This window comes from Monodelphis domestica, chromosome 4 (genome assembly GCF_027887165.1).
Source record: "Monodelphis domestica isolate mMonDom1 chromosome 4, mMonDom1.pri, whole genome shotgun sequence".
Lineage (NCBI taxonomy): Eukaryota > Metazoa > Chordata > Mammalia > Didelphimorphia > Didelphidae > Monodelphis > Monodelphis domestica.
Window position 1 is genome coordinate 132,258,555 of NC_077230.1, and position 19,994 is coordinate 132,278,548.

At 39.0% G+C, this 19,994-nt stretch overlaps 1 protein-coding gene across 2 annotated transcripts in view; it reads left to right on the plus strand.

Moving 5' to 3' along the window:
* Positions 1-19,994, plus strand: part of ACMSD (aminocarboxymuconate semialdehyde decarboxylase) — a 108,424-nt gene that overhangs the window by 17,886 nt on the left and 70,544 nt on the right. The window contains exons 1-2 of one of the 2 annotated variants that reach the window (XM_001369735.5): positions 17,630-17,832; positions 19,084-19,180. In XM_001369735.5, coding sequence (XP_001369772.2) covers positions 17,791-17,832; positions 19,084-19,180 — 139 coding nt within the window. In that variant the 5' untranslated portion in view covers positions 17,630-17,790. Of the gene's footprint in view, positions 1-17,629; positions 17,833-19,083; positions 19,181-19,994 lie in introns of those variants that run through there. The other variant, XM_007494086.3, reaches the window with a different exon arrangement.

Here is a 19,994-nt window from a genome sequence, read left to right on the forward strand (position 1 = left end):
TGGGAAAGACTAGCACATAGTAGGTACTTAAATGCTTATTGATTAAAAAATTAACAAAAATACATACTATATAGATCAATCATTCTTGTTACTGAGTTCCTAAGGTCAGTTGTTTCTTCACATTTGGCATCTAAACTACCAGAAATGGGAGGTAGAGCAGTAACCATTATATAAAGTAGATGGATGCTTTTAAAGAGAAAGTTGAAAGTAGGCTTTAAAGTAACCCCTAAAATACCCTGCAAGTATCATATTAAAGCAAGAAGGGACCTGATGGATCATCTAGTATAAATTCTCCATTTTAGAGAAAGAAACTGAAACCCAGAGAGGGAAGTCACTTGCCCAAGGTCACAGAGGTCATTCATTCAACTCTTTCTGAAACTGAGACTGAGCTTCAGAGTCAAATAAATCCAAATCTCTTAGACTTGAAGACTGTGAAAACATAAAGAGAACTAGAGATCCTCTTGTCCAAACCCAAAAGAAAGCCCCAGAATTAATGTGCAAATCTCATGGCAAACAGGTAAGTAGGAAGTTGGCTCTCCAGACTTCCTACCTGAACCTTACTCCCCAAATTCATCCCAACTACTCTTCAGAAATGTTTAAAAAGCATTGAGTGGTATTGCTTCAAAAGAAAGGTCATGGCGATGAGGGAAGCAGTTTCCCTTCCCTTCCCTTGCCTCTCAAATGAATGGTCTCCCTTGTCATAGGCCAATTCTGCTGTTACCCTGGTTACTCTCTAGTTGAAAAATGTTATGAGGTAGACAGTTGACAGTAAGAAGATAAGCTTCCTAGACCTCTCTCCTCATTTTAAGGTTGAGTTTAAGCCTGGATATCCTCATTCCTCCTCCTCTCCCTGAGTAACCCTCAAAGACCATCAAGATGGAAACTCCCCTGTTAGAGTCTATTCCTGCTTCAATTCTCCTCATCCTAGCACAGGTTCCTCGAAGTACCAGCTGTACCAATTCCTCAACTCAAGGATCTACCACAGCCTTCTCACATAGAAGAATACAATCTTTTATCTTCAACTCTTTAAAAATCTCCTGCTCTGAGGCACATTTCCCACCCTTTGACAACCACACCCCCTCATAACTCCACCCAAATTATGACTGTGTAGAAAGATAAAATGGAAGAATTAGGTAGGAGTCAAAAAAATCAATACTAGAAATTTGGTTTTTATTCATATGAGTAATGTAACAAAAACAGTATTTAAAAGAAATTAATCTGTTTATATATAGGATTAACTGGAGTAGGGTAGGAGATAAAATTCAACTAAGCATGATATACTAATGACTAGGATTAATGTGTGGCAGTGAGAATGGGAAGGGCAGGCAGATGTGAAAGACAATAAAAGAACTAAAATGATTTGTTGACTGATTAAAATTCAAAAATATTAAGTGCTTACTGTGTACAGAGCACTGTGTTAGAGTCTCAGAGAGATATAAAATTTAGATGAAACATTATCCCTTTCCTGAAAAGTTTGAAGGTTAGTAGGGTACTTGTAACTGTAATATTTGTAGGGAAAGATGGGGGGATTGAAAAAACAGGGGATATGGAAGGTTTGTAGCAGGGAATGGAGGAGTTGAAGGGAGAGAGGGAATATGGCTGTTGGAAAGAGATACCACCTGCCGAGGAACTTTTTTTTTTTTTAACAAAATAGGGTGTCCAGGAAATGAGCCACTTATGATAGCCTGCGGGGATGTCTTCTCTATGGATTGATGCTGAAGATACCCCAGAGCAGTTAAGCACGGACCCTCCTGAGGGATAAGCCTTTCCCCAGACTTTGGTTGCGCAGCAGGGGTCCAATAAGGACCATTTGTAGTTGGTTGGCTGAATTGAGGTTCAGCTCCCTCTATGCCCCAGAAAAGATAGTCCACTTATCTGACTGCAATATTCAAATAAGATAAATTTTAATAACCAGTTCAGATTAGAGAGGTATCAGGGAAAAGGGAAGAGGGAGGTCCCTAAATAAAGTTGGAGTCTTTCTCAGCTTTGGAGCTGAGGCCAGGCCTCACAGGCTGGTGGAGGGTTTCTCTTACTCCTGTCTACGCTATATCTGTGCTAATTTTCTTAATTTCAAAATCTTAGCAGTAGACAGCAAACAACAAGAAAAGTTCTGAACTTAAGAATTGGTTGGGCCTGTCTCTTTGGGCTGAAGAAAATAGAGGCACTCCTATCCAGACTGGGAAGGAAAGCTCCTCCCACTTCCCATGCCAGGAAGGAAGTGCTTGTCACAAGGCCAACTGCCACTCCCAGTTGCCCCTTCCCCCACAACTGTCAGTCTTGTCAATTTCTTCTCTCTCTAATTGCCATGGTCAGGGTCCAGCCTCACTCGAGACTCCAGGATTCCCAACAGGTGGTAAACGATCAGTCAAAATAAATAACAAACAGAAGACAGCTTAAGCATTACGGCCATGGGACTGCTTTGCATCTTGGCAGCTGCTCCGCCATTCCCAGGATTGATTTTTATTTTTATACCCATTTTCTTGTCATGCAGATTGTATTACTTAACACACATGTTCAAAGAGACATAATTGGAAAAGTGATACATTAACTTTTAACAAATCACTTGATTAACATTATATATTTTTGTATTGTGATTACAGACAGAATACAAGATAAATGATTTCATCACAGGTGGCTTAATTTTCTCATTACCCTGTGAGAAGTTTTGAGCTTACAAAAAATCAAGGAAAATCACTTATTGCTTTTAATAAAATGGAATAATTAATCAGCAGTTCTTAGAAGACAATTCAACAATCATATCATTGAGGCTGAGGGGTACTGGGAGCATAATTCAAATTTAGACTGGTCATTTCTCAGGGTTCTTACTAGGGAGTTTCCCACTGGCAAGTTGCTGGTTTGTGAAATCGAGTCACTGAGGCATATTGAAGCTTGATATACTTGTACTCATTGTATGAGCCTCTATGATTGATTTGTGTGCTGGCTTCATGAGAATAGGTTTCTATGAGTGGGGAAGTTCTGGGCTTGGCCTGTAGCTGCAGTTTTGCTGGGAATTATGTACCTAAGTAAAAGTTAACCCATGATAGTCTTTTTGGGATTGGGTTTAAGGGTCTGATCTTTTGGTGATATTTTAGAGAATTAGGGTACAGGTGTTTTGCTCTTGCATTATTTCTTTTGAGACTAGGGGAAATGATAATCATGTCAATTCATAGGTCAGAGGCATTGATGAAAGGGGTCATGTAAAGGGGATAGAGTAGGCAATCACATCTCGCCAAGGACCACTCTGTGGTCTCCCCAGCTACCACACGTGACTCTGTCAAGGCATCGTGGCCTGATGGATCCCAGCATCTAATATTCCCACTGTTGCTTATTCCAACATGGTAGCAGAAAGTCCAGATCTTGTTTTAGTTTCCTTTCCACATAACTCATACATGAATGACTCTAATATAAAAGGATATATGCTGAATGCATTAGAGATGCAAATAAGGTGGTATGTCAGGTAAATGTTTAGGTCACTACAAACAGGGAGTAGAAGGGAAACCTTTATAGAGGAGGTAGCATTTAAGTTGGCTTTTAAAGGTTAATAGGAAGTCAGCAAATACAGAAGAAGGCAGTTTTCAGGTATAGAAAATAATATGAGCAAAAGCATGAAAGTGGGGAAGCTTGAGAGAGTCAAATTTTTAAACAAAGAATACAGTATGTGGAAAAGGGTACTTATCAGGTAAGACCAGAGCAGTAGAGTAAAATTAGGTTGTAGAAAGTCTTGAATGCCAGGCCAATGGATTTTGAACTTTACTTAACAAGCAATAGGGACTCATTGAAGACTTGAGAATTAGGAACTAACACATCCAAGTCTATGCACAAGGAAGATAAATCTAACATCAATGTGAAGGACAGAATGGACAGATTAGATGTGAAAAGAAAAGAAAGGGACAAATGGAAGTAAAGGGAGGGGAAAGAGTCAAGAATGAATCCAAGGTTTTGAACCTGCTTGCCTAGAATAATTATTTTCTTTGTTAGAAATAAGAAAGTCCAGAGATGGAATTATATTGTTCAATCTCAGGGCAGGGGTGGGGGGTTGGAGGAGATTTATGAGCTCCATTTTGGACATGAAGAATTTAAGGAGATGACAAGACATCCAGGTGGTAATATCCAAAAATTAGACTGTTTCCTAAGAAAGAGAGTCTAAGAAAGGTGACTGATACCTGATTTCAGTCATTTCAGTTTACCCTATGATTTAGGTAGGAATCAATGAATTTGTGAAATATGAAGAATAAGAATAAATTTCTGAATAATAAAGTCAATACCAGGTATTTAAATTGAATAGAATACTACCTAATTAGATTGGGTTCAGCTTTAATAGGTTTCCATAGTGTGTTAGAATACAGAAAGACCTCAGAATTATCTTATTCAACTCTTACACATTAAAGATGAAGAAACTGAGGCAGAGAGGTGAAATGACTTGTCTGATTCACACATCAAATTATTGTAAAGACTTGGACTAGGTGTCCTGACTTCAAAACCATAACTAGCAATTCCATAACTTGCTTGAAGTCAATTTCACAAAATGCACCGGAGCAATAAGCTTCAAGTCAACTTTTTTTTTTGCCATTCAAAGACATTTTGTTTTCCCAATAACATGTAATAATAATTGTTAACATACATTTTCCAAAATTATAAGATTGAAACTACCTCCCTCCCTCCCTTTCTACCTTCTTTTTCTCCCCCCCCCCCCCCCCATCTCACCCATGGTAAGCAATTTGGTCTGGGCCTATCATGAAAAAACACACTTCCACATTGGTCATTGTTATAAGAGCACACTCAGACAAAACCAAACCCCCCCCCCAAATAAAACTTTAAATAAACTGATGTGAAAGATAGACTCCTTTGATCCACATCCACCTGACTCCAATAGTTCTTTCTCTGGAGGTGGATAGCTCAAGTCAACTTTTTAAGAAAAATTCATTTGGTGACAAAGACAGTTAAAGACTCAGGAAGCAAGAAGGCTAATATATATGGAAGATGGAGTAGAGTTCATCTGGAGCGCAGCAGCCAAGGGGAGGAAGCACCTACTACCAGGTTTCTTCCCATTTTTTGTGTCAGGGACCCCTCTGATAGTCTAGGAAAAAACCTAGGGACTCCTCAGAATAAGACTTTCACATAATCTTGCTGAATGCAGAATTTTATTGGAGGTTAGTGAAAATATAGATGTAACCTTTTCCCATCAAAGTTCATGGACCCTCTGAAATCTATCCATGGAAATCCTAATTTGGTAGCTTTCTATTTTAATATTCTTGCAAATTCAGTACTCAACTTGGTTGCTTTTATACCACTGGAGTGTGCTATAAGCATTCACTGTCCCATTTCTAGTTCACTGTTCCCTTATATTTGGGGGGGGGGGGGTTGAATAGACAATAGCATATAGCTGATCGACAAAAGGTAAAGAATTAAACGTGTCCTGAGTTGTGGCAAATATGTTGAATCATGATGCTTGACTATTCATATTTGTTACAAGGAAAGGCTTATATTCAGAGAAAAGGTGATAGGTTTATGAGTAGGATAGCAAAAAAAATAATAAAATAAGTTGTTTTTTTAAAAGTACATAACAGTTTGCAGTGCCCCATACAATCCTCTATTATTCTTCCTGGTTTATTAGAATGCTAATGATGAAACTTGCAATGAAAAAAATTTTAATGAAAAAACATTTTGGGGTCAGCTGGATTGAGAGCTAGGCATAGAAATGGAAGGTCCCAGGTTCAAATATGGCCTCACATACTTCCAAGCTGTGTGACCCTGGGCAAGTCACTTAACCCATATTGTCTAGCTCTTACTACTCTTCTGCCAATACACAGTATTGGTTCTAAGCCAGAAGGTAAAGGTTTAAAAAAAAATTTTTTAACTAATATGTTTTATTCAAGTAGCTTTGCTAGTGGTTTAAAAACAATCATAGGAGAGACATTTTAAGAATAAGCTCTTTTAAAAAAAAAAAAGGTCCACTCTTTGTTTAATAAATTATTGTTACTTTTTTTCAGGATATAATTCATTTCCAGGCCCTGACTGATCAAGGTTCAAAACATATTGGAAAAGCCAGACCCAGAGACAGGAGGTCCTGGGTTCAAATCTGGCCTCAGATACTTCCTAGCTGTGTGACCCTGGGCAAGTCATTTGACCCCCATTGCCTAGCCCTTACCACTCTTCTGCCTTGGAGCAAATACACAGTATTGATTCCAAGACGGAAGGTAAGGGTTTTAAAAAAATATATATTGGAAACTTAAAAGGCCACCAGCTAGCAGTGTTGTCTTCAAAAGGTCCATTATGATCATTGATGAATATTTGGTTTTCCTTTCTAAGACATTTTAAAGAAACACAAGTTGGACATATTTCTTTACACAATTTATAAGAGATATGGATACCAAACCCCAAGGTGAACTATTTCATGCACTTTGCATCCTCATAGATGCTTTTATAGTGATTTTTAGAGTACAAAATGTAGATTAACCACAAATAACCTTAGGCCTACCATCACTATTACTATAGATTGGTCTTCCTGCCTGAAGCCTGGTTCCTCTGCTCTGAAATACCTAAAATCTCTATTCTAATGTCTCTACTCAGCTATCATTATGACTTTCCTGAAACACAAATATAACCATGTCACACACGTATCCTTTAACCCTGATAAATTCCAGTGGCTCTATATTACCTCTAGAATCAGATAAAAGCTACTTAGTTTTGTTTTGTTTTTTTAAAACCCTTACCTTCCATCTTGGAGTCAATACGGTGTATTGGCTCCAAGGTAGAAGAGTGGTAAGGGCTAGGCAATGGGGGTCAAGTGACTTGCCCAGGGTCACACAGCTGGAAAGTGTCTGAGGTCAGATTTGAACCCAGGACCTCCTGTCTCTAGGCCTGGCTCTCAATCCACTGAGCTACCTAGCTGCCCCCTAAAAGCTACTTAGTTTGACAGTTAAACTCTTCACAGCCTGACTTCTTTCTATTTTTACCTGTAATACTCTGTTAAAAACAAAACAAACAATAAAAACAATTTTTAAAATTTAGCACAGTGTTTAAATTTCTAAACAGAAGAAAAAAATTAACCTTGGAGCAACTTAATATTCTATTGCAATAATTAGAAGACTGGAGACTATGTACTCCCCTAGAGAGGGACCCTGAAGATCAGTAAGTAAAAGCCATTCTGTGCCTGGCACTGTTCTAAGCACTGGAGATACAAGCAAAAGCCCTCAAGGAGATCTCAATCTAATGGGGGAGAAAAAATGCAACAACTATGTACAAATAAGCTATATACAGCATACATAGGAAATAATCAGCAGAGAGAAGGTACTAGAACTAAGAGGGATTGAGAAAACTGCAGCTTAAAGCAAGCTGGGAGAGCCTGGAGGCAGAGAAGAGGAGGGCAAGCCTGGGGCACATCCAAAGAAAATGCCCAGAGCTGAGAGATGGCAGAGTCCTGTTAGTGGATCAGTTGGGAGGCCAGTGTCACTGGATCAGAGAGTACAAGAAGACTAGAAAGACTGAAAAGGGGAGCTCTGGTGCTAGCTTATGGAAGGCTTGGAACACCAAATAGAGGACTTTGTATTTACTCCTGAAGGTGATAGGGAGCCTCTGAAGTTTATTGAACATGGGGGTTCATAGTGAGGGCAGCACTTTAGGAAAATCGCTTTGGTGGCTAAGTGGAGAATGAACTAAAGAGAAGAGAGAGATTTGTCGCAGGGGGACCAACCAACAAATAATAGTCCTGGAATGAGGAAATGATGTCCCTCACTGAGGTGGTGGCAGTATCAGAGGAGAGAAAGAAATCTCCTCTTGTAGAGATTTTGAAAAGATGAAATCCACAAGCATTGGCAACAGATAGATATGAAAGGAGAAGTAAGAGAGTGAGGAATCAAGTCTAACATCTAGCTTGTGCATCTAGGGGACTAGAAATATGGTGGTGGCACTCAGAAGAAATAGGGAAATCTGACTTCAGACACTTCCTAGCTGTGTGACCCTGAGCTAGTCACTTATTCTCACTTGCCTAGCCCTTACTTATTATTGATTCTAAGACAGAAGGTAAAGGTTAACAAAAAAAAAAAAAGTAATAGAGAGGCTTGGAAAGGGTGACTATTTGGGGTCCACTTGATTCCTTTCTCTTTGACTTGGGAGTAGGAGGTATTTTAGATAAAAAAAAAAAAAAAAGCTGGGGGTTAACACAATTACTCCAAATTGTCAGTTAGGAAATATTCCTATAACCAAGGCTGAGGTTGGGATGTCTACCTAAATTTACTTTTATTATGTCTAGTTGGCCCCTGGCCTCTTTGTAATTAAAGGAAATTCAGTTTACTGGAAACAAAACAGCAAATTATATTATAGTGTCTATGAATGGATGGGGGAAATTTAGGAGAGTTGGTTTTTCCTTGAAACTTCCATCAGCCTGGATCTTACAACCTGAAGTACCCATAAATCTAATGATTCTTCTAAATAGCTCCCTTCTCTGTCATAGCTAAGTCGTTTTTTGCTCCTCAAAACAGTGCTGAAAATGCCAACCTCTCAAATCCAGTTATTATCTTTCCTACCCTCTACCTCTTCCCTGACCCAGTTTTCTCTTCTGAGATAACTTCTTCCTTTTACTCAAATTGCTTAGGATTTGATTGATTCAAGAAGATGTACAGATCCTATTCACACAGTTCTGATTATTTGATTCAATAAAAAAAGTACTTTAGTAAAGTCACCAAACAAAATGGAGCTCCAACCCTATTTTTTAACACTAATCTTTCATGTACCCTATGACCTAATTATACCTGCTTACTTACTAATCCTCACACAGAATATATCTCTGTGTTTTTGCCCTGTTTGCTATGGCTCTTGCCTTCTTCCCTCCACCTCTTAGAATCCCTTGCTTCCTCAAGACTCAGCTCAAATGCCACTTTACTCTTCATCTATTTCAGCGGTTCTCAACCTCTCAATTTGTAGCAATGAGAATACATAATGCATATCAGGTATTTACATTTCAAATCATAACTGTAGCAAAATTACAGTTTTGAAGGAGCCACCAAAATAATTTTTTGGTTTGGGGTCACCGCAACATGAGGAACTATATTGTGGGGTCACAGCATTAGAAAGGTTGAGAACCACTGCTCTATTTTGTTTATATCTTATATATATATATATATATATATACTCTCTTTATATAAATGTTGTCTCCCCAATTAGAATATAAGCTTTTTCATCTTCTTTGTATATGCACCACTTGGCAATACTGCACATAGTAAGCTCCTTTGGGGAAAAAAAATGATTTAATTAAATTTTAAAAACAAGCTTATCTCTCTTAAAGAGATTTCTTCCTCAGCACATCATGACTCCAAATCCTAACATTTCAAAGAAAACTACTCTTTATGGTATGCACAAGTCATCTGGAAGCATCTGTAGCACAGCTACTGAGGCACCTTCTTTACCTTCTTCTTTCTGGATCTAGAATGGCAAGAAGATGCTACTCCCTCCAGGGTCAGTGACAGGAGGGGATACCTTGACACACAAGTTTAATTAGTTCCATAGTCAAGCTCATAACTCAATTTGTTTGTGTGTGTCAAATCAAATTTCCCCATTTAAATTAATGGACATGCAATTAATCCATTCTAGCCCCCCAAAAAACACAAATTTTTTTGTTTTATATGCTTTTAAATATAAGAATGTACTTTATAAATAACAAATAAATGTATTTATGATAATAAGAAAGCATTTAAGAAATTAACTTGCTTATGAAATGATATTTACCTTCAAAGTCAAGTAAAGATGCTGGCGGAGGTTTTCATTTTGAGCACTGTCGCTTAACATAACTAACTCTCTACATACTTAATGCTACATTTAAATGTGAAATTGACCTTACACATTACTTATGATATGTAACTTTATTATATTGCTATTTATTTATTTATTATATTTTTTATTTATTAATTGCTATTTTTTATTTTACTTAATATTTTCTTCATTGAATTTTGGCTGTTTTGCCACACTTTCCTCAATTTCCCTTAGAGGCTATTTCAACAAAAACCTTTCCATGGAAGTTTGTTTCTTCCTCCCTTTCAGAACATTTTGATACTGTGTAAAACAAGTGTCATAACATAGCTCCAATGCACGACCTGTTACAACTTTTTTCTGGGTGTGTCTTTTTAATAAACTGTTTAATTTTTTTCTAAATCCTCAACATTTCCTTAATCTCACTTGATTATCTCATTCACCTAAGGCTCCTCCTCACTTATTTCCTGCGAAACTTCAGTATGCTGCTGCTGCTGTAACTCCTTCATCAGAATTTATCAGAATTTATGGTTAAAAGTTAAGAAATTTGAGGACTTCCGGTTAAGATGGCGGCTTAGAGAAAGCTAAAGTTCAGATCTCTGGAAAACCCTTCCCGACCGATCTCAAACTATAAGCTCCTAAGGCGCCGAAATTCAAAACGATCAACAGCACAGACCCTGGGAACCCTCCTCCAGGACCTGGACCCGGTTCAAAAGGTACGGCTCCCCTCAAAAGCCAGAACCCGAGATCACTCGGACCTCAAGGGTAGGAGCGCAGAGTCCAAGGCTCCCGGAAGCCGCAGCCCGGCCGGGCTCAGAGAGCAGGGTCCTCCGAACAACAACCCTCAGGGCCTTCTATCAGAGTCCCAGTGAAAGTTACTGCCTGGGGCTTCCTCTGCAGAGAGAGGGTGGAAACAACAGCAACCCTCAGGGCGGGCAAGACAGCCTCACGGGCTGGATCCTGCTATCCAAGTCTCAGTGAAAGTCCTTGCCCTCGGAGCTTGGGGAAGCTGCAGCCCGTCCCCCCGCAGGCCGACGAAACAGCCTCACGGCCAGCGATTCTGAAGGCAACTTCCGGAAAGCGAGCCGGGGGGAGAGTGTGGCCTTGTGGTCCGACCCTTCCATTCCAGTTCCAGTGAGGCATATTCAGTTTAACCCAGGGAAAGCTCATAGAACCAACATCTGCCCAGGACTAAAGCCTCTGAACACCAGACAGAGATAAGAAAAGCTAATCCTCCACATTCAGAGATGGCAAACTCCACAGAAGCACAGAAGCCCCAAAATACCAAGAAAAATAAGAAGAAAGGGGCGACTTTGGACACATTCTATGGAGCCAAAATACAAAATACAGAGCAGATAGAAGAAGATATACAAGAAAATTCTCCAAAATCTTCCAAAGGAAATAGAAACTCTCCACAAACCCATGAAGAATTTGAATCAGAAATGACCAAAAAGATGGAAGCCCTCTGGGAGGAAAAGTGGGAAATAATGCAAAAGAAATTCATGCATCTACAAAACCAGTTTGACCAAACTGTAAAAGAAAACCAGGCTTTAAAGCAAGAAAAGTTAAGAAATTTGCCCAAAAAACTGATAATAAAGACAAAAATAAAGAAGAAAGCAAAAGCAATTCAATATAGATGCTCACACGGCCAGAAAAACACCGAACTAAACGAGACAGCCTCATGTAACTTGTGAAACCAAACACTGAGCAGGCTATCTGGTGGAGGGTGGAGGAAGCTCATGATTTAAATATCCGCTTATCCGTGACTTAAAGCAAAAAATCCTAATCTAATCGTGACCGCTCCAAACTCAAATTGCTCGTCTCTTAAGGTGCTTGTGTATCAAGGTACCACTGTAATGGCTAGAAGATGTTTTTAATCTTGGCTGCCGCAAGCACAAGGATCTCTCCGATCTTCTGCCAATTCTCAAGTCCTCGGATGCTTCACACCACAGTTCCCCATGATAGGGCTCCACATTCTCACAGTGTTTCTTCACCTGTTCCTGCTGCTCCTCTGTACATTGATGAAATTCAAATTTGTAGAAGAAAGTCTTCCCCTAGGTCTGAGTCAATCTTTACTGTTTCATAGAACCACTCCCTGGCCTTGGTGATCTTCTGTTTGCTCCAAGGCAGTCTAGCCACAACTAGGCGATTGTGTTCACACTTCTTCAGAGCATGTACACTTCCTCTGGGGTCTTGCCTCGGGGAAAATTGCTTCTTACCATAGGATGCCTGAGTAGAGACATTACTGAAGTGCTTTTGCCATGAGGGTGCGGGCAGTGTTCTTCAGTTCAGTTCCGTCCAGTATACTAATCTCATAAATTCTAACCACAAATCAGAATTTTGGATTCTTCAAATGAGATTTCTTCAAAATGGCTCTTGCTCTTGCAAACTGTCCAATCTTCTCTGTTCTTGAAAGTAAACGTCATAAGGGTTTAGAGTAGGGATAATTCTTCAACCCTTGCTCATAGGCTTCCCAGGCTTTTTCAGTCGGCTCCTCCTGCTCCTCAATCTGTCCTTTCATCATCAACAGTTTGGGGAAATCTTCATAGTATTTCAAGGCTTCTCCAAAAAGATCCTGAGCAGCTATAGTGCTCCCCACTACCCATTTGAGTTTCACAGATTTCATGAATATGCTTACAGTGGTTGCACCTTGGTCAGCAGCCTCCTTGCCCATTTGTATTCATTATTCTCTGACTTGAGTTCCACAGCAGCTAACTAAATCTCTTTCGCTGTTGGGATTGACCTAGAAATCAAAGCCAAGATGCTTCTTATCACAGACACATCTCCCACTAACAACTTGGACTTGGCACGAATGAGCCAGAAGGCTTCAGTCTTAGGGCAGTGGGCCACTGTTCTCTGCAGAAGCACTTCCAGGGATTCTCTGGTCCCATGGTTCTTCTCAAACAACCATATACACTTCTTGCTAGGAAAAAATTGCAGGGCATAGGCATAAATAATATGGATCCTATGCAATGCATCATAGGCAACACACTATCTGCATCCTCCATCCAGACATGTTTTCTGTCTTCAATCCCAATGCCAGTGACTGCTTACATAACAACAGCCTGGCAGGTGGCCACATTCCTAGCCTTATCACACTCCTCAGCATCCTAGATCCACGACTCTCTGTTGATTTCTCTGTTTGCCCTAAATGATGTGATGGTTCTGTCAATGATTTTCTCTACCATTTGAGTGTCTCCATTGGCTTTCCCTAATTTTGCTGCAATAATCCAGAAGTGCTGATCTGTGGGAATGTTCTCATGTGCTTTGTTTAAGACCTTGTGGACATTCTAATAGGTCTCTAGCCTTGCCAAAGAAAGTCAAAGCTCCACACTAGTGCAGCAATATTGCATAGCTTGGTTTAGCCTTATTCTAGCATCTTCAGGCTCTTCCAATTCCACAGCTTCCTTTGCAAGTGAACAGTTTGGAATATGTTCAGGAGACTTCTAAGAGCATACTTCTTTGCTTGGATATGTACTGATCTAATATAAATCTGGACAGACTGTAGGAAGTAACAAACAACTTGGGCAACCACAGTCTGGGCCATATCAGTGGGCTTTAGATGGGCCACTTATAGCCATATATCTTCACCATTGGGACACATTTGTGGTCCTTTCATAATAAAGTTTCAAGCTACTTGTAGTTTTCTGGTGACTTCTTCTAGACGGGCAATAGCAATACATGCTGTAGGACAAAAGGGATTGTCTCTCTCACAGACTTCAGAAGAAATGGGCTTTTTAAAAAAATATCATTGATATCTCCTCCTTTTGTGGGAATCATAGAATTCAAATCTGTGAGGTAACCCTTGGGTCTGCCTGCTCACTGAATCAGAAAGCTGGCTCAGTTGCATATCTTTCAAGGTGTTCCTGGCTTGACCAATCTTCCTCATGTTCAATTCATCTGTTCCAGGTGTCATTGTCCCAGGTGTCATTCCACTTGGATATGGAGCATTTAATCCTCTTGGGTAGGGTATCTCTAGACTTCCATATTGTGTTTGTTGGGGATCCACTGAAGTATGGTCCTCTCTAGTCTTTAAATGTTTAGTAAAGAAACTGTAAAGAACAGGGGTAAGTTTCATATTGTGGATCCCACTGGCATTTTTTTCTAGTGACACTAACGTCAGGAATATTTAGCTACTCCTCTTTGGTAACTTCTGCCAACTTTCTTTTCAGATATGAGAACTGTTACTGAATTTTATGATATTCCACACAATATTTTTCAATTTCTTCTTCCTCCCTCTGTTTCTTTTTTTATTCTTTTATCCATTCTTTTGTCTAATGCTGTATAAACAACATCTGTTTCCTCATCATCTTTTTCATAATGACCACTTGAAGAAAGACTTCCAGCATAACTATTAAACTCATCATAGTTAATGTAATTCAGAACTTCATCATCATCATCATCTGCAGCTTGGTTTTTCTTCATCTGGTCCCCTACAGTCCTCTTGCCTGGTGAAGCATGTCAATCATCTGCTGGATCACTGGTATCCTGAACAGGCCCAATATCTGACCAGGTGGTGAAACCAATGGCTCCACTGCCTAGCTTGGCACATAGCAGCTGGGCTTAGACATTCCCATTTACCACTTATTATTATCATTCATTGCAGTGGCGAGAAGCAGGAAGGGATGGAGGAAAGCAGAGGGGACTCCTGAGTCACTCTTCCATGCTGAGGCATCTCAGAACCATTAACCTGAGGGAGTGGAAGTGCCTTAAGCTCTTACTAAATACTTTTTTATTATAATGTATTATTAAAAAAATACTGTTGATTGATTGATTCAAGATAGCTCAAAAGTCTTTTCACAAAACCTTCCTAGTCCCTATTCCCTCAGCTCCTATTCTCACCTTCCTGAAATTGCCTCGTAATTGTATCATTCCAATAAGTAAATATTGCCTCTTTCTATAGACTTTAAGCTCCTCCAGGAGAGGACAATTTCATTTTTATCTTTGTTTCCTTAGTGCTTCCCACAGTGCTTAGTACATACTAAATATTTAATAAATGCTTGTTGATGAATTAATTGATTGATCACTCCCCTCCCTTCCAACTCTGAAATTCTATGACTAATTCTGTGGAAGAAGCAGAGAACTAGATAATGTCTAAGATTCCTTCCAGTTTTAATATTCCTTGGAAGTTTACAGTGATAAATACAGCTTACATATGAATAATCTCTCTTTTAAGGAATAATTTTTAAATACTCTTTCATGCTGAACAACACCCTAATATTTAGCAAGAAAGAGGAGGAAAGAATCCTTTGTAGGACAAGTGAAATACATTTCCCAGATTTTTCTATTTAAATGCCATCTCTTTTCTTTATTTCATCTTCTCCTCCCCCTAAAAAAGCTCATAACTCATTCCTGGTTTTATAACTGAAATCAAACCAATCCTACTAGCCTTCTGGTGCTGATTACCAGGACACAGGTGTTATGGGCTGTAAATAATTGTTATGTTGTTTTCCCTGACATGATTTCACAAGTCACTTGCTCAATGACTCTAAAGAGTTATTGGTCAGGGGAAAATGCTGATGTTGTTTTGAGCTCATGATCTGTTAAAGAGACTTGAATTTGCTTTATGCATGAAATATAGACTAAGCTGGAGATGAAGTTGTTGGGGCAGATGAAGTACATAAAGAGAGAAGGAAAAAGCAAAGAGCTATAGTAAGGGTTAGATGTGGATGGAGCTCAAGATTGTCTTGTATGGGGAAGGAGATAGGAGAGGGGAGGGGAAGAAAATCAGCCAATCAGAGGCTAATGTTAGTTTTTACCTGCTCACACCCACTTTGCTCTCCCAGTAGGGATTCAAAGGTCATTCCTGAGTCATTGAGGTATAGCCTAAATAACTTTCAGAAAGATACTATGCCAGGAAATAAAAGGGAGATTTTAAAAGACACGAGTGCTTCTGTTTGCTAGACCTCAAGCAAGAACCTTCACCTCTAAGAGAGGCAGCCTGGAAAAATGGAAAGGGCACTGGAGTCAGAAAGACCTGAACTCAAATCCTATCCCAGATATCCTAGCTATGTTGTGCTGAGAAAATTGCTTAATCCCTCTTTTCCTCAATTTTTTAATCTGTAAAATGTGAGCATTAGATGCAATGGACTGCAAGGTCCCTCATAGCTCTAAATCTCCAGTCTTGTGACTTCTCATTTCCTCAAGCATAAAACAGAGGCTTGAACTAGATGGTACAAGGTCTCTCTCAGGTCTAAAATGATCTCATTCACATTCCTTGCCCAATATTTTCCCATGACAAATAGTCAACATTTGCAAAATGACTGTGACAATAATAATAATAATAGCTAGCATTTAGATAGCACTCTAGATCCAGGGCTTCATTCACTGCACTATCTAGCTGACCCTAAAAAAGAGAGAAGTAGCTTGACATAATGGATAGAGACCCAGACTTAGGACAGAGTTGATATGAATTCAAATTTAGCTGCTGACCCTTACTAGTGTGATATGGAAATCACATTAAAAGACTGATATATATTAATTTAAGGTTGCCAAGGAATTCAGCTGTGTAATTCCTAAATGAAAACTCAAGTCAGCAGTCAACCTTTTATGGAGTTTTTAATTACTAACAGGAGGAAAAAAGGTATTTGAGAGAGAGAGACAGACAGAGAGAGAGAGACAGAGAGAGAGAGAGACAGAGAGAGAGAGAGACAGAGAGAGAGAGAGAGAAAGGGGAGAGAAGGGAATAGTGCTTAAATACCCACTCTGCTTAGGCTGGGCCAAAGGCCCAAGGCATTGGATAGCTGAGGCAAAGAAAAGAGATCAGTCCCTATCACTCACGTGACCAAAATGGAGAAACAGTCTGAGGGCCTCCACTCCAAGCACCAGGCTCCAACAACCTCCTTTCCTCCACACAGGAAGTTCCAGCACTCCTGAGCTCTCCTCTACCTCACTTCCTCTGTCTCCCCTGTGCCAATGGTGGCTCTAGCTTAACCCAGGACCTCCCAGAGGTCTGTCCCCTTTGCACATGTATGTTGAAGGTCATATTCTCAAATAATTAAATCTTGAGCTTTGCTGCAGCCTTTTCTAAATCCTGTTACCTTGAGTAGGGTGGAGATTGTAGTTTCCAAGACCTGATTCTGTCATTCCAAGTATCTCCATTGTTATTGATCAGGAAATAGCCAAATACCATCCTCTAAAGAATGGTTTGAACAGGGTTGAGTAGTTTTGAAATTCACACTAGCTATGTGACCTTGAGCAAGTCACTTCTATCTGCCTCATTTTTCCCTTCTGTATAAAGAAGGAAATAATAGGAATTATTTTTCTCAGAGTTGCTTGGAAGATAAAATGTGATATTTGTAAAGAACTTTGCAAACCTCAGTAAGCACTATATAAATACTAGCTATTGTTATTGTTCTCAATCCTACCATCTACATGACCTGGGAAAATCATTTAGTTTCTTATATCTGGTTGTTTGTTTGTTTTTTTTCATTTTAAAAAATGAGGGGATTAAACTTGATGTCTTATAAAAATCCTTTCCAACTTTAATGATCCTATGTTTGATGGTATGATACAAGGAGGCTAACTGAACCCACTGGAGATTAAACTTTGACTCAATAACTGCCTGGATTTAAGCAAATGAGCTACTTGTCCCAAACTTATCTATAGAATTTAAGAGTATTGTTGTTTTTTTTTATTTCATCCTCATTTTATTTTTTTTAAACATTATTTTATTTGGTCATTTTCATACATTATTCATTGGAAACAGAGATCATTTTCTTTTCCTCCCCCCCAAGAGTATTGTTGTTAGAGGGGAGTTTTGGAAGGAAACAAGGGAGAAGAGTGGAAACAGGAGTTGGGTGGAATGCAACAAACCAGGAAGTACCAGGCGGAGACCTTAGAATCCTGGGATTCTGAGACAGTTAAAGGTCCTGGTGGAAGAGAGTGGAGGAGAGCAAGCAACTGATCTGGAGCTGATCCATTTCTCTCCTGATCCTGTTGTGAAAACCCATTTAACCATCTGTTGTGATTCCTGTGATTCCTCTGCAATCCCAGACATTGAGGAAACATCTCAAGACCTCTCAAAAACACCTAGTTTAGTAGTGAATGAACTACAATGTTGCCTTGGTGGACTTTGTCCAAACCAAGGTGATTCACTCACTACTGACACCATCCTTTGACTTAACTGCTATTTCTGGCTTCCATCAAAGACTCTGTGAGAGCTTAGCCTAGGTAGCATGTTAGGGAGCAGGGGAATTCTAGATAGAGAGGAAGTGAGTGTAGCCCCAACATTTGTTTGGGGGTTGAAGAGACCTTCTGCAAGGTCAGTGGTGGGAAAAGATAGGCTTATTAGTGCTAGGGAATCTCCAAGCCCTCAACCCAATACCCAATCCTTTTTATCTTTGTTAATAAATCTTCAATTGTTTAACAACTGAAGTCAGAGTGAATTACCCACTGGCCTTCCCAGAGAGAAGCCATTTAGCTCTCTGAGCCTGAGCAAACCATCCTCTCAGACTAAGTCAAGTAAAATCTCAGCTACCCGTTTTAATTACCTTTTATAATGTCCAGTTCCAAGTAACTATATACAGGCAGGAAGCTTTAATAGGTAATATATTTCCATTTTAAAGGCATCATCATTTAAAAATTCCAAGAGACTGGGTTTCCAATAAGAAAATCAATTTATTGATCAGGGTGCCAAAAGCCAATACATTAATTGTACAGTCTTGGTGACAAATTTATTCACCATCTAGTGCCATTAAATAGAGTTTTGTAACTCCTCTAGAAGGCCTAAGACATCTCTCATTGGTGACTACCTAATGAGGAGGTAGGTTTAATAATTTACAGTCTCTCCCTCAATTCCTTCATGATGATGGAAAATCAAATGCCAAATCCAATGATTCCAATATGTAGATGAAGAAATCCAATTGTGCCTGATCAAGAATGATCTTGTCCAATTCATTTCAATGGGAGACCCAAGAATATTGCTCTGATGACTCCCAGACATATTTGGCCAAGATTCATTTCTGTTTATTAGACAAGATGGGGTTTATAATCTTAAGCTCAATCATCCCAATTATAGAAGTTATAGAAGCTGCTTTGGGATAGGGAATATGAAAGTATTCCTTGGATTAAAAGAAACAAAGGAGTGAGGAAAGGGACCTGAAAAACAAACCAAGCTCCAGTTGGAAAATTATATAAAACATTACTTAGAAATAGAAACAATAGAGCATTAGAAATAAATATTCTCAAAGGGGAAAAAATGAGGTTTTTTAAAAAATCTACACTTTTTAGCAGGAAAATTCTTGCAAAATACTTAAAAGTAGTATTCTTTGTATTTGGTTCCAAAAACACACCATCCACCTTGGCTTGCATTCTGCTGACCGAAGTTTTTCACCCCAGGGAGAAGCCAGGATGATGAAAGATGGAAAGATCTTCCGAATTGTCCAAGAAAACTGCTGGGATCCAGAAGTCCGTATTAGGGAAATGGATCAAACAGGTAGGTTACTATTTTGTTATGACTACACTATCCCCTAGAAGTTTGTTTATTAGGATTGCATATAAGAATAATAATTAGTTTTATATTTCAAAGAAAAGGCTACACCTTCTTCAAGCTAACTATAGGATTTATCTAATAATATACAAACTACATAGACACTCAAAAAAGCATTTACTTAGTATCTACTATCCTTGTCAATGGAGATTCAAAGACATAAATAAGGCAAACTACACTTTGGAGAAGATAAATATGGAAAAGTACAAGAAAATCTGTACATTTCCCATTCTTTACTCTCATTCCAAGTCCCTGCATTGGCCCCAATTGGTGGGCTACATAAATGCTGAGTATTATACTTGAGATCAGGAAGACCTAAATTCAAATCCTACTTCATACATTAACAAACTGTGACTCTGAGCAAATCCCTTAATCTCAATAAGCTTTAGTTTTTGCATCTGTAAATTAGAAATAATAGCACCTACTTCAATGGGTTATTGGGACAATAAAATAAGGTAGCAAAAGTAAAGATTTGTAAAACTTGAAGAGCTAAGAGGAGCTAGATAGCATAGTGGTTAGAGCACCAAGCCTGGAGTTGGCAAGACATGGGTTCAAAACTGACCTCAAATATTTCTTAGTTGTATGACCCTGGGAAAGTCACATAACCTCCATTGCCTCACCTTTGCCACTTTTCTACATTAGAATTGATACTAAGACAAAAGATCATGATTTTTAAAAAACCTTAAAGATCTATACAAATGTTAGCTATTATTATCATTAAAATTCCAGGCAACTTACCAAAGTTGGACCAAAAATGGTT